General features: G+C 34.2%; 1 protein-coding gene across 1 annotated transcript; it reads right to left on the reverse strand.

Annotated features, from left to right (window-relative positions):
* On the reverse strand, positions 2,021-8,862 carry LOC105167432 (protein PAT1 homolog 1). Its single transcript, XM_011087147.2, has 5 exons — positions 8,598-8,862; positions 8,213-8,370; positions 7,022-7,078; positions 5,952-6,027; positions 2,021-4,727 (listed from the first exon to the last, which is right to left on the reverse strand). The coding sequence occupies exons 1-5, from the start codon at positions 8,659-8,661 to the stop codon at positions 2,644-2,646; spliced, it is 2,439 nt and encodes an 812-aa protein (XP_011085449.1). The 5' UTR covers positions 8,662-8,862; the 3' UTR covers positions 2,021-2,643.

The raw sequence follows: 14,468 nt of genomic DNA on the forward strand, positions 1-14,468 counted from the left end.
TGTATTTTTTATATTTGTATAAAAAAATTATACACTATTACATTTGTATACTTAATTGTAATTTTTTAAATTAATATAATTTTAATATTATGATTTTTTGAACTTTAATATGTTGTTAATAATTAATTATATATAACTAATTTATATAAAATTTAATTAAAAAAATTTAAAAATATATATAAAGAAAGTCGCGGTTGCAATCCCCGACATGATGATTTTTTTAAAAAATAATATTTTTTTAATTCATAATTGACTTATTACTAATTTTATTACATGTCAAATAAATCTTTTGTGATCAAATTACTCTTATACATTTCACATGTTAATGCATATAAGGAGGCACATCTCACCATTATTATAAAAGATTTATTTAGCCTACAATAAATCAATCAAAAGCATACCGACTTTCATTCATTTTTTTATTAATATAAAAAAGAATCAATGAATTTGGACTAATGGAAGAACCTATTTGTTATACAAATACAAACTTCATGGATATTGAACATAATTTTTCAAGTTATAAGGGATTCACGTGTAATTACACCAAACCTCATAGAAAAAGAGTGTAGTTATTCCTTTAAGTTATGATTAATTAGGACATAATTGCAAATACTAATAAAAAGTTTTTAATGTCTCAAGAATTTTAGTATTAGATTAATAGTTAATTTCTAGTGGTAGTCCGATGGTTGAATGTCCAGTTTTTTACTTTAACGTCACAAGTTTAAATATGATTGAAAATGTGGAGTGATACGACGACTATAATAATCATCATGGAAATCTTCCTCTCAACCTAATATTTCCTTTTCTTTAAAAATAAAAATTGTATTTTTAGAACTAGTTGAGTCAATGGCATCGGATTTGATTATTTATTGTAATTGAAATAATAAAAAAATGAGTGATTAGGTTGCATTATTATGTTGGAAAAAACATATTAGTGGTTGGAGACTTTTGAGACCATTAATTTGAAAAGTACACCCCAATATAAGTCCAAATTTTGTATGGTAGAAAACAAGTATAAAAAACTAATTTTTATTCCTAAACTTTTTAATACACAATTTTGATACCTAATCTGCACAAATTGCAATAATTTTGATCCAACCATTACAATTGAGTCAAGGAGGGTACTGCATAGACAAACACAATAATTGATTGTAAAATCAGGTGCCAAACGTGCTTCTAATAGTTTACAAGTCAAAATCGTAACAATTTTTATAAAGATTAAGGACTAAAATCATGCTTAAAAAATCCAATTTTACCTAAAGTATAGGGACCAAAATATAATTTACCTGTTTGTGTAATTAAATATAATAAGATGGTACTATACATATTTTAGCTTAATGATGAAAGCATTCATAGTTTATCAAAGCAAAGACAGAGTGATGTAAACTCAAATAAATTACGCATTTCTGTTATTTAATTCAAGAGAAACAAATATCTAAATAATATAATCGATAAATTAAAATGAGCAAAGAAACAATAGTCATGCAACAAAACAAGTAAAAATACAAAGAATATTGCTCCCTCTGCAAATAACCATTCAAAAAGAAAAGAGCATTAGATCTAATCAGAATAACAGCAACAACAATAAAAAAATCCATCCTTCTGCATCTCGTGAAGCTGCTTTCTGTCTCTGTCAAAACATACAGCAACTCATACAAACAACTGCCCTTCATCTGGCCAGGCCAACAATAATACCAATAGCAACAAGAGAAAAATCAAACAGAATGGCAAACAAAAATAAAAAACAAGAGCTCGCCAGGGTATGCTGAAAATACACTTCCACCTAAAACAGTACTAATTACAGAGCCAGCCTCCATCTCAGAATGTGCTTATAGAAAGATTAAAGTGCATTTGCGAAAACCTAGAAGAGAATGCATGTCCAATACAATCAGATGCAACATATGTGCAGGCAAATGCAGACACGCACGCTCGCGCGCGCACATACACACACAGAGACAGACACACATACACACACACACACACACACACAGAGAGAGAGAGAGAGAGAGAGAGAGAGAGATTGCACAATGGGCAACTAGGTCTAGTATTTAACAACCAACAATGTTTGCTGTTATTACAAGTTTCCTCTTGAAAGCCTAGCTCCAGCGTTTCTGTGTTCACTAGATGAACAAGAACTTTTTCTTTTTGCTCCCCAATAGAGACTTTAATGGAGCCAAGTGAGGGAGGAAACACCACAATTGTCAGCAATCTTAGTGTCTTACCTGTACATTTCACCCGTAGAGTTAAATCTTCAATCCAGAGTTTACATAAGACTGTCAAATAAAGCTCCCCACAATAAAAAGTATTTAAAAGAGCTTTTGACATAATACATGGTTTTGTAAGACGGTATATTCATGAAATAGGCAGAAAATAAACCCCCTTTCCCAAATGCCGAAACAAAGGGGGAATAGAGAGGAGAATGCAGGCAGAAGGGAGGGAGGGAGAGAGAAAGGACACCATGGGCATTGAGTGACTCCAAAAGTAGAACTTTAGGCATTAAAATCCCGCCTAAAGTATACACATGCCCCATCTTCCATCTTTGTGCTGTGACAAACATACAAACAGCAACACTAAAAGCAAAGCAGCCCAGGGAACGAAAGCATTTACAATTCATAGAGTGTGTCCAAGTTGTCACCATCTGAGCTAACCTCTCACGGATTCAGGATTTGCTTGTCCGCTATTTCCACCATGAGAATTAAAACCAGTAACAGGCATGGACCGCTGAGCAAAATTCAGTAACAATTTCTTCTGACTCTCATCAGTATGTGGGATACTAGCACGTAGAAGCTCCACGGGCATCTCCCTGCTTACAGCTCTTGCAGCCTCGGAACCAACTACCTCTGCATTTTGTGGGTTTTGAACAATTAATGATTGCACGATACTCTCATATTTACTAACACAGTATTTTGTCAGCAGACCAAAGAAGGCATCAAATGAAGCCTGCCAAAGAGCAGGATTAGGTATGCTGAAGTTGCTGGTGGACTGTGGATCTCTCAATAAGTGAGTTGCTCTTTCTAGAACAGACTTCAAGATGACTGAGGCACCATCTCCAGCAGGGCTACCAACTGGACGAAGAGGTGGCTGTTCAGAGGAACAAACAACAGCAGCAAGGCATGCACTAAGTGCATTAAGATCCATACCACTAACACACAAGGAGACTGTTCTGGCAAGATAATTAATGGTTTCTGCCGCTTCAGGATCAGAAGGCAGGCCCCCAAACAGAAACCTTAAGTGGCGGAAGATGGCCATGCAAACAATTCGAGCAAGTTCACTACCTGGTAAAAGAAGCTGAAGAAACCTTGAAATGAGTTTCCGACCTTTGGAGATAGAAACTATTCGTAGAAACACAATATCATCTTTGGGAGACAGCCCAACCGAATTGCTACTTTTCCTAAGTGGGTCAACCAGCTGAAGAGAGGCAGCTAAACCTTCCAAAAGAATATGGCGCTTCCGCCTAAGCTGGGTTCCACCATCTTGGGGTTGAGTGAACTGTAGAAGCCGATCAATGTCATCCACATCCAGAACAAGACATAGCCCATCCTCAATTGTTACCCTTGCTGCAAGCATTGGTTCCTGCTCCAGAGGCTTTTCAGATATTTTCTGCTCAACACTACCATCTCCACAAGCAGAGGGAGGAGGGTCAACTTCAAGAAGAGGACGAGGCCTACGCACTGAAGAAAAGCATACCCTTCCAAGAGCATCAACATGGAGATGCGGTTGTGATTCAACACTATTACGAGAACGAGAAGATTGTTCCCTTGGGTGGGATGGGCAGAAACGATATTTTGATCTTGTTTCAGAAGATTTCTTTGCAAGCCGAGCTTGGTGGTAGTAATCATCTACATAAGGATCATTGCCATGGGTTGCAGCATGCTGCATTTTAAGTATGCTCTCTATTTCTTCAGCAGTCATGTACTTTGATCTGAATTGTGGCAAAGTACTGTCACTCCTGTGGCTAATAGCATCAGATCCCTGATGAGAGAACCGGACAGAATGTTTGCCTTTTTGCGATGATTTGTGTTTCGACTCTCTCTTGTCAGATAATCCATATTTACTCAAATGTGATGGTGAGGGAACACTATTAAACATTGGGGACTGTAATGCTGAAAAATGGGCTAAAGGCGGTTGATATGAAAGGTGCAGTCTCTGCTGCTGTGGAGATATTAGCTGTGAAGGTAATAGCCCATTTTGATACTGATGCTGCAAGATATTGTTTAAAAGGACAGACTGATCCCCATGAAGAAGACCAGCATGGCTAATCCAGTGGTTTTGTAGCTGATTGTTACGAGAGAGATTAGGTGAGGTTAGGTGTGACATGTTTGCATTGTAATGAAATCCACGAGGCAAACCAGGCAAATGAAGAGTTGAGTTAGATAATGGAGAGCTGTTCTGTGGAGAGAATGGTGACTGAGGTCCACTAGAAAGAGACGACAAATTAAGATGATGAGAATTACTCAGAGAAGCTTGCTGAGAACCTGGTGGAGGAAAGGAAGTGAAAGATGACTTTGGGACTAAGATAGGCTCGCTAGAAAAGTGTGGCAGCTGTTGCTGCTGCAGCGGGTACGATGATGTTCTGTATAATGGTTTAGATTCTGGAAGATACATTGAAGAGAGATGGGGCTGTGATTGCCATCTCTTACTTTCTTCATAATATTCAGAGTCAGATATATGCTGGTCAAACCAATCAGGAAAATCTGCCTCTCGTGTCCATTGTGTAGCTGATGAACCTGAAGCAATCTTTAACAATCAGAGAAACAGAAAATAAACCAAAACAAAAGAATGAAGGAGAAATAAACTATTGATTGTCTGGGTGGTTGATTGGCCTTTTTCAATACATAAAATCTTAAAGTGTACCCGAGAGGTTTTTGTTGTTAGTGTTAAATTAATATAGATCTACACTACCCAACCTACAGGTTTTTGTTTAAAAGAGTTGGATAAAGCAGTCAGCAGGGGCTTTTCTAACTTCATATCAGAGAAAAACATTAACTAGCTTACTACCATGCCTCTACTAAACAAGCACCGTCTAGTGAAGAAAAGACCATAAATAATGAATAAGCACAAAGCCTAGTTTCTAATCTCCCATAAGTAAAAAAGTTCCCTAAATCGAGGAGAACCTCTGGTAGTTACTTAAAAAGGCAAAAAAGTTAATACTGTTAAAAAGGGTAAAAATCCAAACAAGATCAACAAAAGAGAGAATACTTAGCATGCACAAACTAACAATAATTAACATCCAGAGAACAGTAAAAACTTTAGGACATGAACAAATTGCTAGAGAGAGAGCTCTCAATTAAATTTGAAAAGGACACTCAAGCATCTGGCTGTTTTCTAATATAGCTAACAAGTTGGCAAAGATGTAAAATGATGCATGTGAACCTAACAACACGAACATGACATGCCCTAGGTACAGGATTCAACCAGTCTTCAATAATTTAAGACATCTTATGTATCATAGCAATCATACCTCCGCACCCAACTGTAAACCAAATTTATTACAGTAAATGTGTCTATACCAAAAGGAAAGAAGAAAAAAAAGAAGTCAAAGGAGATGGCAGCCCTTTGGGCCTTCGCAAGAAAAAACACAATGAAATATCAAATTATCCTAAATTTACCAATGCCTAGCAGGGTATCCATTTTTTACGTCTTTATTAGTTTCTGAACTCTCCAATATCTCAAGGCATATGCAAGAGTATGTGATAAGCTATCCTAGTCCTGAGCATTATGTCTCATACTACATTGGACCATTTTCATATTATCAGTGCATTGCAAGAGACCATAAAAGTTGATTTCATAGACTGAAATGCCAGAGAACGTTGGAACTAACTTAGAAGGGGAAAAGGAAAAGGTTATCTACTGTGACTGTTTACGTAATCTACATGTAAGTGCAATGGTCAACTACAAAATAGTAGGGGAAAGCATTGATAAATCTAAAATCAATCAAAATAAGAACTCACTCTCCCTCGAGAAAGATCCAGATCCTCGATCACCAATAACTCCAGGATGTCTTGGTCCAGAAACAACTTTGTTCAACTGCAAAACAACAAAACTATGCAAAATAAGAGAAAGGAATAGACCAGGTAATAAAGTGAATAGTGATAAAGAATAGACAATTATAAGAATATTTTTAATGAACAGACTAATAAGAATCTCGCTTTTTTGTTTTATACACACTATTACAGTGTTCTATTTCAATTTGGAACACTTGTCTGCAGCAATGTAAGGTCCTATTAAAGGATCAAATGTATAGTCAGAATTCCCAACCAAGTCAGAGTTCCTCAATTATCCAGTTCTCCATTTTGTTTTCGTTGTTTTAGTTGCATCCCTGATTATAATCCTGCAGTATTAGTTAGTCTAGGGATTACATACTCGTCCAACCAAATTTACTATGTCAGAGATGATCCTGCATGGTTTTGCTTTAGAGGTCGCTTGGTTGGGACGAAAAGTGGGTGTTCAGAGATAGAAGTATAAGGGTATGTATGGTAAAAAAGTTTGTCTTCAGTTTGAAAGAAAAAATTAAAGTAAAAAAGTACAACAGGTCACATCCAAAATGGAATGAATGTCTACAATGTCCAAACGATCAGGTACCCATAAATGTCAGGTCGATATTGGGTAGCTATTTTAGCTACCCGACATTTTGGGTACCCAAACCCACAATACCCAACCCAATGCCCACCCTTAAGAGCGAGCAAGCAAGCTAGCTCACTGCATTTATGATATCAGCACTATCATGATACAAGCAAATAAGTGAGAGGATATAGCATACAAAGCATGTGGTCAAGGTTGTAATTTTACACCCCCACACCACCCCCTCCTTTCCTTTTTGGAGTGATGCAGTAGACATGTTTTACAAGCAAGAAAAAGACATATTATGTAGGGACACTAATTACTTATGTCCAGTATATCTTTATGATAGGGGATCTCCTAATACCTCAATAGAAAATCCTTTTGTATCACAAAAACAGGAATAACAGACTAAAAGAAATATGCAAAACCAGATCATAAACAGAACTACAAAGCAACTCACCTTTGCAAACGTAGTTGCCAGGTCATCTATATCAGATAATGATCCTAATCCTGAGCCCTGGTAAATATAAAAGAATACTAAAATCATTAGGCTCATGAGAGGAATGCTAAAAAGAAAATTAGGCATTAAAATTAGACTACAAATAGGTTTGTTAAGAAAGTTGAAATAACACACACAGCAGAACAACTATGCATAAATGTAAGCATATAGAGAATGCAAGCCATCCCCATCATGATTGTGAAATACACCAAAACTCAAGGCCGATCTCATCTTCATATTGTCTGTAAAATACATGTACAACAAGATCAACAAAATAGTTGATAACAGCATTTTGAGTAATCTTGAAGGGATCCACAGATCCACAGAAACAAATCTCCATTATGCACACATTTCCAGATTCAAAAGTTAATTGGGGATGAGAAACAGCTTAACATCAAATTATGGCTGTTACTTTTTTAGCTAAAAAAATCTTATAATAGGTTTAAGAGCGTATATGATTTTTAACAAGCTTGCAAACATCTAATAAGAAAAATCCAGACTAGGAACTGAACTATTTCAAAAATAAGGTAATAGGAGCTCATACAATTTAGAACCTAAATTATTCTTTAAGGTCTTCATCATTTTCACCATAAAAATGACAGGATTATCTTGCTAATCGACTAAAATAATCTTACAGGCTCTCTGAGCCTATTTCATCCAAATAAACTGGAGAACTCATTTCAAGACGAGACCTACTATCTTATGAACTCTAAAAACATATGAAGAACTCCAAAATTTATGGCATTATCTTCTTTAAGCTTAATGACATACACTCTTACTGTAGCATGCACAAAAACATAAATCCCCTTGGGTATTCTTCCACAAATAAATTAGTATACTGTAGATGGTTATTGATAGACTATGACTTCTTCAATGGAAGAAAGAAACAACAAGAATTTTCTACTATTTCCAAGACTAAATGCCGAAACTCCCAGAAACCAACAGTTCCACTAAGTCCAATTGAACAATGAAAGATCTGCTTCTGCAATGGAAGAAAAAAACAACAATTTTCTACTATTTCCAAGACTAATGTCGAAACCCCCAGAAATCAACAATTCCATTAACTCCAATTAAACTATTAATGATCAATATCAAACATCTGAACTTAATAAAACACACGAGAATTGTTTTATATCATTTTTAAACTTTAACCTCATCTTTCTCGAACAGATGATACTCATTCAACTCCTCTTCACCACCAAATCCACCGGGAAGGCCCTCTTCTTCATCTCCCAGACCCCCTAACTCCACTTCATCAACTATATCTTTTCCGAAAAATGCATACTGGGATGCATCGAACAGCGCACTACCTGATCACAGGATCAAAACGGAATTTATAAAAATCAGCAGAAAATCACATCCACGCAAAACTAATCAATCTTTAACAAACGACAAAAAAAGAAAGAAAAAAAAATGAAAAAAAGAAGAATCAAAAAGTACCCACAAAAATTGAACTCAGATCGTAACCAAGAACAAACTATAACCAAAAAAAATCTCCAAAATCAATAGACTAAGCTGGGAGTAGAGAGCTGCGAACCAGAAGCTGAGCTGCTGGACGGGTCGGTGAAGTCATTGAAATCTTTGCCATCGGATCTCTCCATAATTACGAAATTAACCAAAACCTAACTCCAATCAAAGATACAGACAGATAGATGAAACCCCTCCTGTTCCACACTCCCCTTTTCTCCTGAGATTTTGGGGTAATTAGGGTTTAGAAGCAGACAAAGAAAGACTCACCCACTGAGATACACACACAGTGAGCGGTTAGGCTCGTCTATATTTGTCTGTGTTTATGTGTTCGTGAAGAGAGAGACAGAGAGAGAATCTGTGTATATAATTTTTATAGGGTAAATATCATTTTTGGTCCCTCCATTATACCACTTATTCATCTTTAACCCCTCATATTTTCTCTTTTTATCAGACTTAATCCCTTAAATTTATAGTTTGTCAATATTGGTCCCTTTAATTATCTATGTGTTATTTTTAAATTTTAATGAATTTGTGAAAAAAAGACAAATTTAAATAAAAACTCATTTATGTCACTTATTCATATTTGATTCTCATATTTTTTTTATCAGACTTAGTCCCTTAAATTTATAAATTCATCATTTTAGTCACTCCAGTTATCCATCCTTTAATTTTAACGAATTTATAAAAAAAAAAAAAACACCGCCAAGAGGATTGGAACCTCGACTTTCTATGAGGGAATGAGTAGCCTAACGACTCCACCAGATACACTACCTGACTAATTTTCTAAATTAATTTTTACTTATAAATCAACAAATATCGATCATTGTTATCCTATATATCGTGATAACAAAAATTAAATTATAACCAACCAAAATAACGCAAACACTAAATAAAGTCATAAATCACAACACAAAAAGTATAATAAGTGTAATTACGTATTTGATGACATGATTTTTATGTATTTATTTTTGACTTTTATGTCTTTTTTTTTTATATATTTTAATCTGTTGTGATTTATGACGTTATTTGGTATTTGTATGATTTAATTTTTTATTATCACTGTATATTGATTGATGTTTGTTGATTTTGAGATATTTCAGCATGGAAGTAATATACTTTCTAACATGTTTTTTATTTTATAATTATGTATAAATAATATTTTATTTCGTAAAATAACCAAGTGATGTACTTGATAGAGTGACGAGGCTACCCATTCGTTCATATAAAGTTGTGGTTTTGAGTTCTTTTGGCCACAGAAAATGTTTCTTTTATTTTATATATATACAAATGAAGGAATCAGAATCGATTTAATCTATAAACTTTATGGATTAAGCCTGATGAGGGAGAAATATGTGGGTATCAAATCTATATAAGTGGTAGAATTCAGGGATCAAAAGTGATATTTATAATTTTTGTACATAATTGTATATATCACATGATATTCATTAGGGCGTGTTTGGCTCACTCCAAAAACAATTAGGCAAGACAATTATTACACTATTAGGTGGAGAAACTTATTCTCATAGCACTTTTAACAACTATTTGGTATGTAGGCATTATGAAGTTAGAATTTGAACAACTAGCAGTAAGCTGCACACTAGATGTGTGTAAAAATATTTAAACATTATAAATAATTAATTTTTATTGCTGGATTGATCATCAATCATGGGATAGTGACTCCAAAACATGAAATATGTCATTTTTCTTTTTTATGATTATAAGATAAATTGCATTGAAATTAAATGTATTGTACAACAATGGAGATGAGGTCTTAGCTCTCCTCCCATGCACTATTTCAGATTCTAAATATTGTACGCGCGAATTCTGGGTTATTTTTGTTATTTTTCTTTATAGAAGGGGTATTTCCGTCTTATTGTCTTATTGGGTGGTTAGCACCCCTATCATTACTCCCCCACTTCTTCTAATGTTATTTATTGTACTAGGAGAAGTCGAATCATCATCTGTTAGACCGTCGCATCCTTGTCCATGAAAAGGCGCGCTCTTTCTCCATCCCCCCTATATATAGGCCCTCATTTGAACCTCTTGACCTCCCTTCCTGACTTTGCTTTCAAGCTGACTCTGGAGATCGTCTTCCCTCCCAACCTTCTTTCTTTTCTTCCAGGTACAGTAAAACCTCTATAAATTAATACTCTATAAATTAATAAACTCTTTAAAATAATAAAATCTTTCGGTCCCGACTTGGGCCTTTGTAAAAAATCATCAAATTCAATAAGATAATAAAATAATAATTTTTTGAAAAATTCCTTTATAAATATTAGGTCCCATTAAAACTCTAAATTAATAATTCATAAATATTACAATTATAAATATTATGGTAATTTACTAAAATGTGAAGTCTGTAATGCTTTACGCATTTGATCATTCATGGATGATTTTGCGATGCCTTTTAGATGAGAAGACATGGTTGGGTGTTATGAATTATTTTATTATCATATTGAGATTTATGTAGTATATGTTTCATTCATCATGCATGAATATATTTAATTGGGTATAATAGTTACTTAAGTGCAACGAATTAATGTAAACATGTATATTTAAGTTATTCCAATGAATTGATACATGTGTCTATGAATATAATAGTTAATTGTAAATAATGAATTGATATTATACATGAATATATTTAATTAGTTATAAAAAATTAATTGATGCATGAATATAATCAATGAAACATGTATGAATTCATTTATTTTCAATACATATGTACTAAATTTGCTGAATTTAAAAAATCTCTCTTTTAATTAATAAAATATTAATTTATCGATAAATTAATATCTCTCTAAATTAATAAAATTTCATGGTCCCAAAGTTATTAATTTATAGAGGTTTTACTGTACTTACTCTACCTTGCTCTTATGTCTTCTTCTAGTTCAGAGTCTAGTCCTAGTTCATCCTTAGAGTCGTCTGTGACCTCCCTTAGGGAGTGAGTAGGCACTTCCCATGGTCCTAGTTCTCCCTTAGGTGTTCCACAATCTCCTTTCCCTTGTCGTAGGATTCCGACTACTAATTAGTCAGTAAAGTTGGTTGATCCTGATGATGTTCCCCTTCAAATAAAATATCAGTATATGATGGCCAAGGACCCTTGGGCTAGGATCGTTAGTACTGTTAAGACTCCCATACACCAAATAAAAGAGAAATACTTTGTCCCTCATGATTATGAGGTCATGATTCCCCATTCTTTTGATAGAATGCATTGTAGCCCTCAAGGGTTTTACTCTATCTCAATTTTGCACCTAGAAGCTGGTCTTCTTTTTTCTGCCTTGCCCTGTACATAACATTTTTAGTAGGCTAGAGCTCTGCCCCATGCAACTGTCACCTGATTCTATTAGTCATATTTTACTCTTTATCATAGTAATGCGACATCTTGATCTCCCTTGTAGTTTTGAAAACTTCTGGTCGGTTTACTCCTTTATAACTTCCAAGAGATCGGAGAGAGGGGTTGGTTTTATCTAACTGCTCGTAAGGAATTTCGCTACTTAGACGACCTTAAGTCCAATATAGGTCCCTAACAGGAAAGGTGTATCTTCATTTGTCCCCCTCCAAGTGAAAGGTGGTCTTTTCGTTGTGATTGGCGTATCTCAAAGCCCAATCCATCAATGAACGGGGTGGGGCTGGAAGGCGATCTCATAAACTACATTACCATATATTGGTACAAGCCCAAGCATCTTTTTATAGAAAGTGTCCTGAAGCTTGCAAGCCTCTCCCCAGCACCTAGGGCTGGCAACGAGTCGAGCTCGACCATTTTTGTCGAACTCGAGCTCGAGCTCGATGCAGTATTTTTGAGCTCGAGCTCGAGAACTTGTTCCAGAAAATTTGAATAACATTGCAGCAGAATGGAGGTGGGAAGGAGAGAAGAAAGAGACGAGGAAGTTCAGAAATGTTACTAACTGATAATGGTCTTTCTTACAACATTACAACTCTTTTACAAACAACTCTCAAAGCAAACAAAAGTGTAAGGAACTAAGGCTGGAAAGGAATCTAACAACAAGAATTAAACAAATCCCCTAAAAACACAACCAAACCCAAGAAAAAAAATTAAAAAAGATGCTAAAAACACACCCAAACCCAAGATAAAAAAATCCCCTAAAAACCCAAGAAAAACAAGAATTAAACAAATCCCCTAAAAACACAACCAAACTCAAGAAAAAAATTTAAAGAAGATGCTAAAAACACACCCAAATCCAAGAAAAAGAAGAACAAGCAAAATGCAACAGAGAGAAGGATTATCTTAAAGCAGTACTCGTCGTCGTCCTCGTTGCCGACTTACCGTCCTTGTTGCCATGAGTTTGGGACTAGGGTTCTAAGAGATGGGTTTGGGAAAGAAATGAGCCCGTCCTCGTTGCCGCCCTGCCGTTCTTGTTGCCGTGAGTTTGGGGTTAGGGATCTAAGAGATGGGTTTGGGAAAGAATTGAGAGGAGAAAGAATGGGGAAGAAACAGAAAGAGAGAAAGAAAGAGGAAGAAGAAATGAGAACAAGAGAGAGAAAGTGATGGGTTTTGATTTTTGACTTTTTGTATTATTATTATTATTATTATTATTATTATTATTATTATTATTATTATTATTACTACAACTATTATTATTATTATTATTATTATAAAATTTTTAGATAGATATAGTTGAAATTAATATATGTTCACAATCTGCAAAATTTATATATTTATAAATGTTAGTATAACATTGATTTAACTATCATCTTACATTATTGAACAACATGGGTTAATCGGGCCATCAAAATTTAGATCAGACCGTTAGATATAATAAAACTTATAAAAAAATACATTTCGTAAAGTTTTAAACTTATTGGATATACGGATGTCGAGATATCATATTCAAAACATAAGAATAATCATTCAAGACGGTGTATAGTTAAATCAGGCTATGTGATTTTAAATAATACCGTCTGATACGATCTAATGGGCACAGTCTTGTATATAATTAAATTTCGTATGAATCAGATATCTTAATTATTGATTAAATTTTTCAATCTCATTATATATATAATAAAATAATAATTAGAAGTTCAATCATCATCATCATCATTATTATTATTATTGTGAATTGTTATTATTATTATTATTATTATTAGCTTAATTCATAGGAATTACTAAATTTTGACATAAATTTATAAATAATAAAAATCATAAGTGAATTATTTATCAATTTAAAAAATGTATAACATAATATAAATATATATTAAAATATAACATAAAGATATTATAATAATTTTAATTATAAAAAATTATAATTTACTAAGTTGTTGATCAAATTTATTTTTATATAAAGATCAAATGTATAAATAAAAGTACCATAATTTATTATTCAAGATAAAATGTATGATATTGATTAATAATTATAATATATGGTTAATTTAAATTATAAAACTGATCAAATATTAAATATAAAATTAAATATATAAAAAATTCAAAAATAAAAATATAAAAAATTTAAAATATATATATATATATATATATTCACCAGCTCGCGAGCACAACAAAAACGCAGCTCGAGCTCGAGCTCGCGAGTCGGCTTGACTCACCTGCCACCCCTACCAGCACCCCCTCCTTGTTAGGGGCTCTCTAGGTGACTTTATTTTCGTTCTTTTCTTCTGTCTTTCTTACTTTCTATCTCAATTGTTATACATCTTTATAACTATTATTTATTGTAGACTCTGTTTTCATGAATGCTAGGATCACTAACAAAGTGAGGGCAAAGAAGGGGACCCTTTCCCCGAGCACATTGCAAGAATTGGCCCATGCTGGTACCCTTGCCCCTCAAGAAAGTACTCTATCTCGCGATCAATCTGGCACTATTGCCTCACTCAACCTGCTCATTCCCCTATTGATGCACATGTTGCACAGTCCTCTAAAGCACAGGTCGAACCTGAGGTTACCAAAGGTGAACAAGTATAAGTAAGAAGA

This window comes from Sesamum indicum, linkage group LG8 (assembly GCF_000512975.1).
Source record: "Sesamum indicum cultivar Zhongzhi No. 13 linkage group LG8, S_indicum_v1.0, whole genome shotgun sequence".
Taxonomy (NCBI): Eukaryota; Viridiplantae; Streptophyta; class Magnoliopsida; order Lamiales; family Pedaliaceae; genus Sesamum; species Sesamum indicum.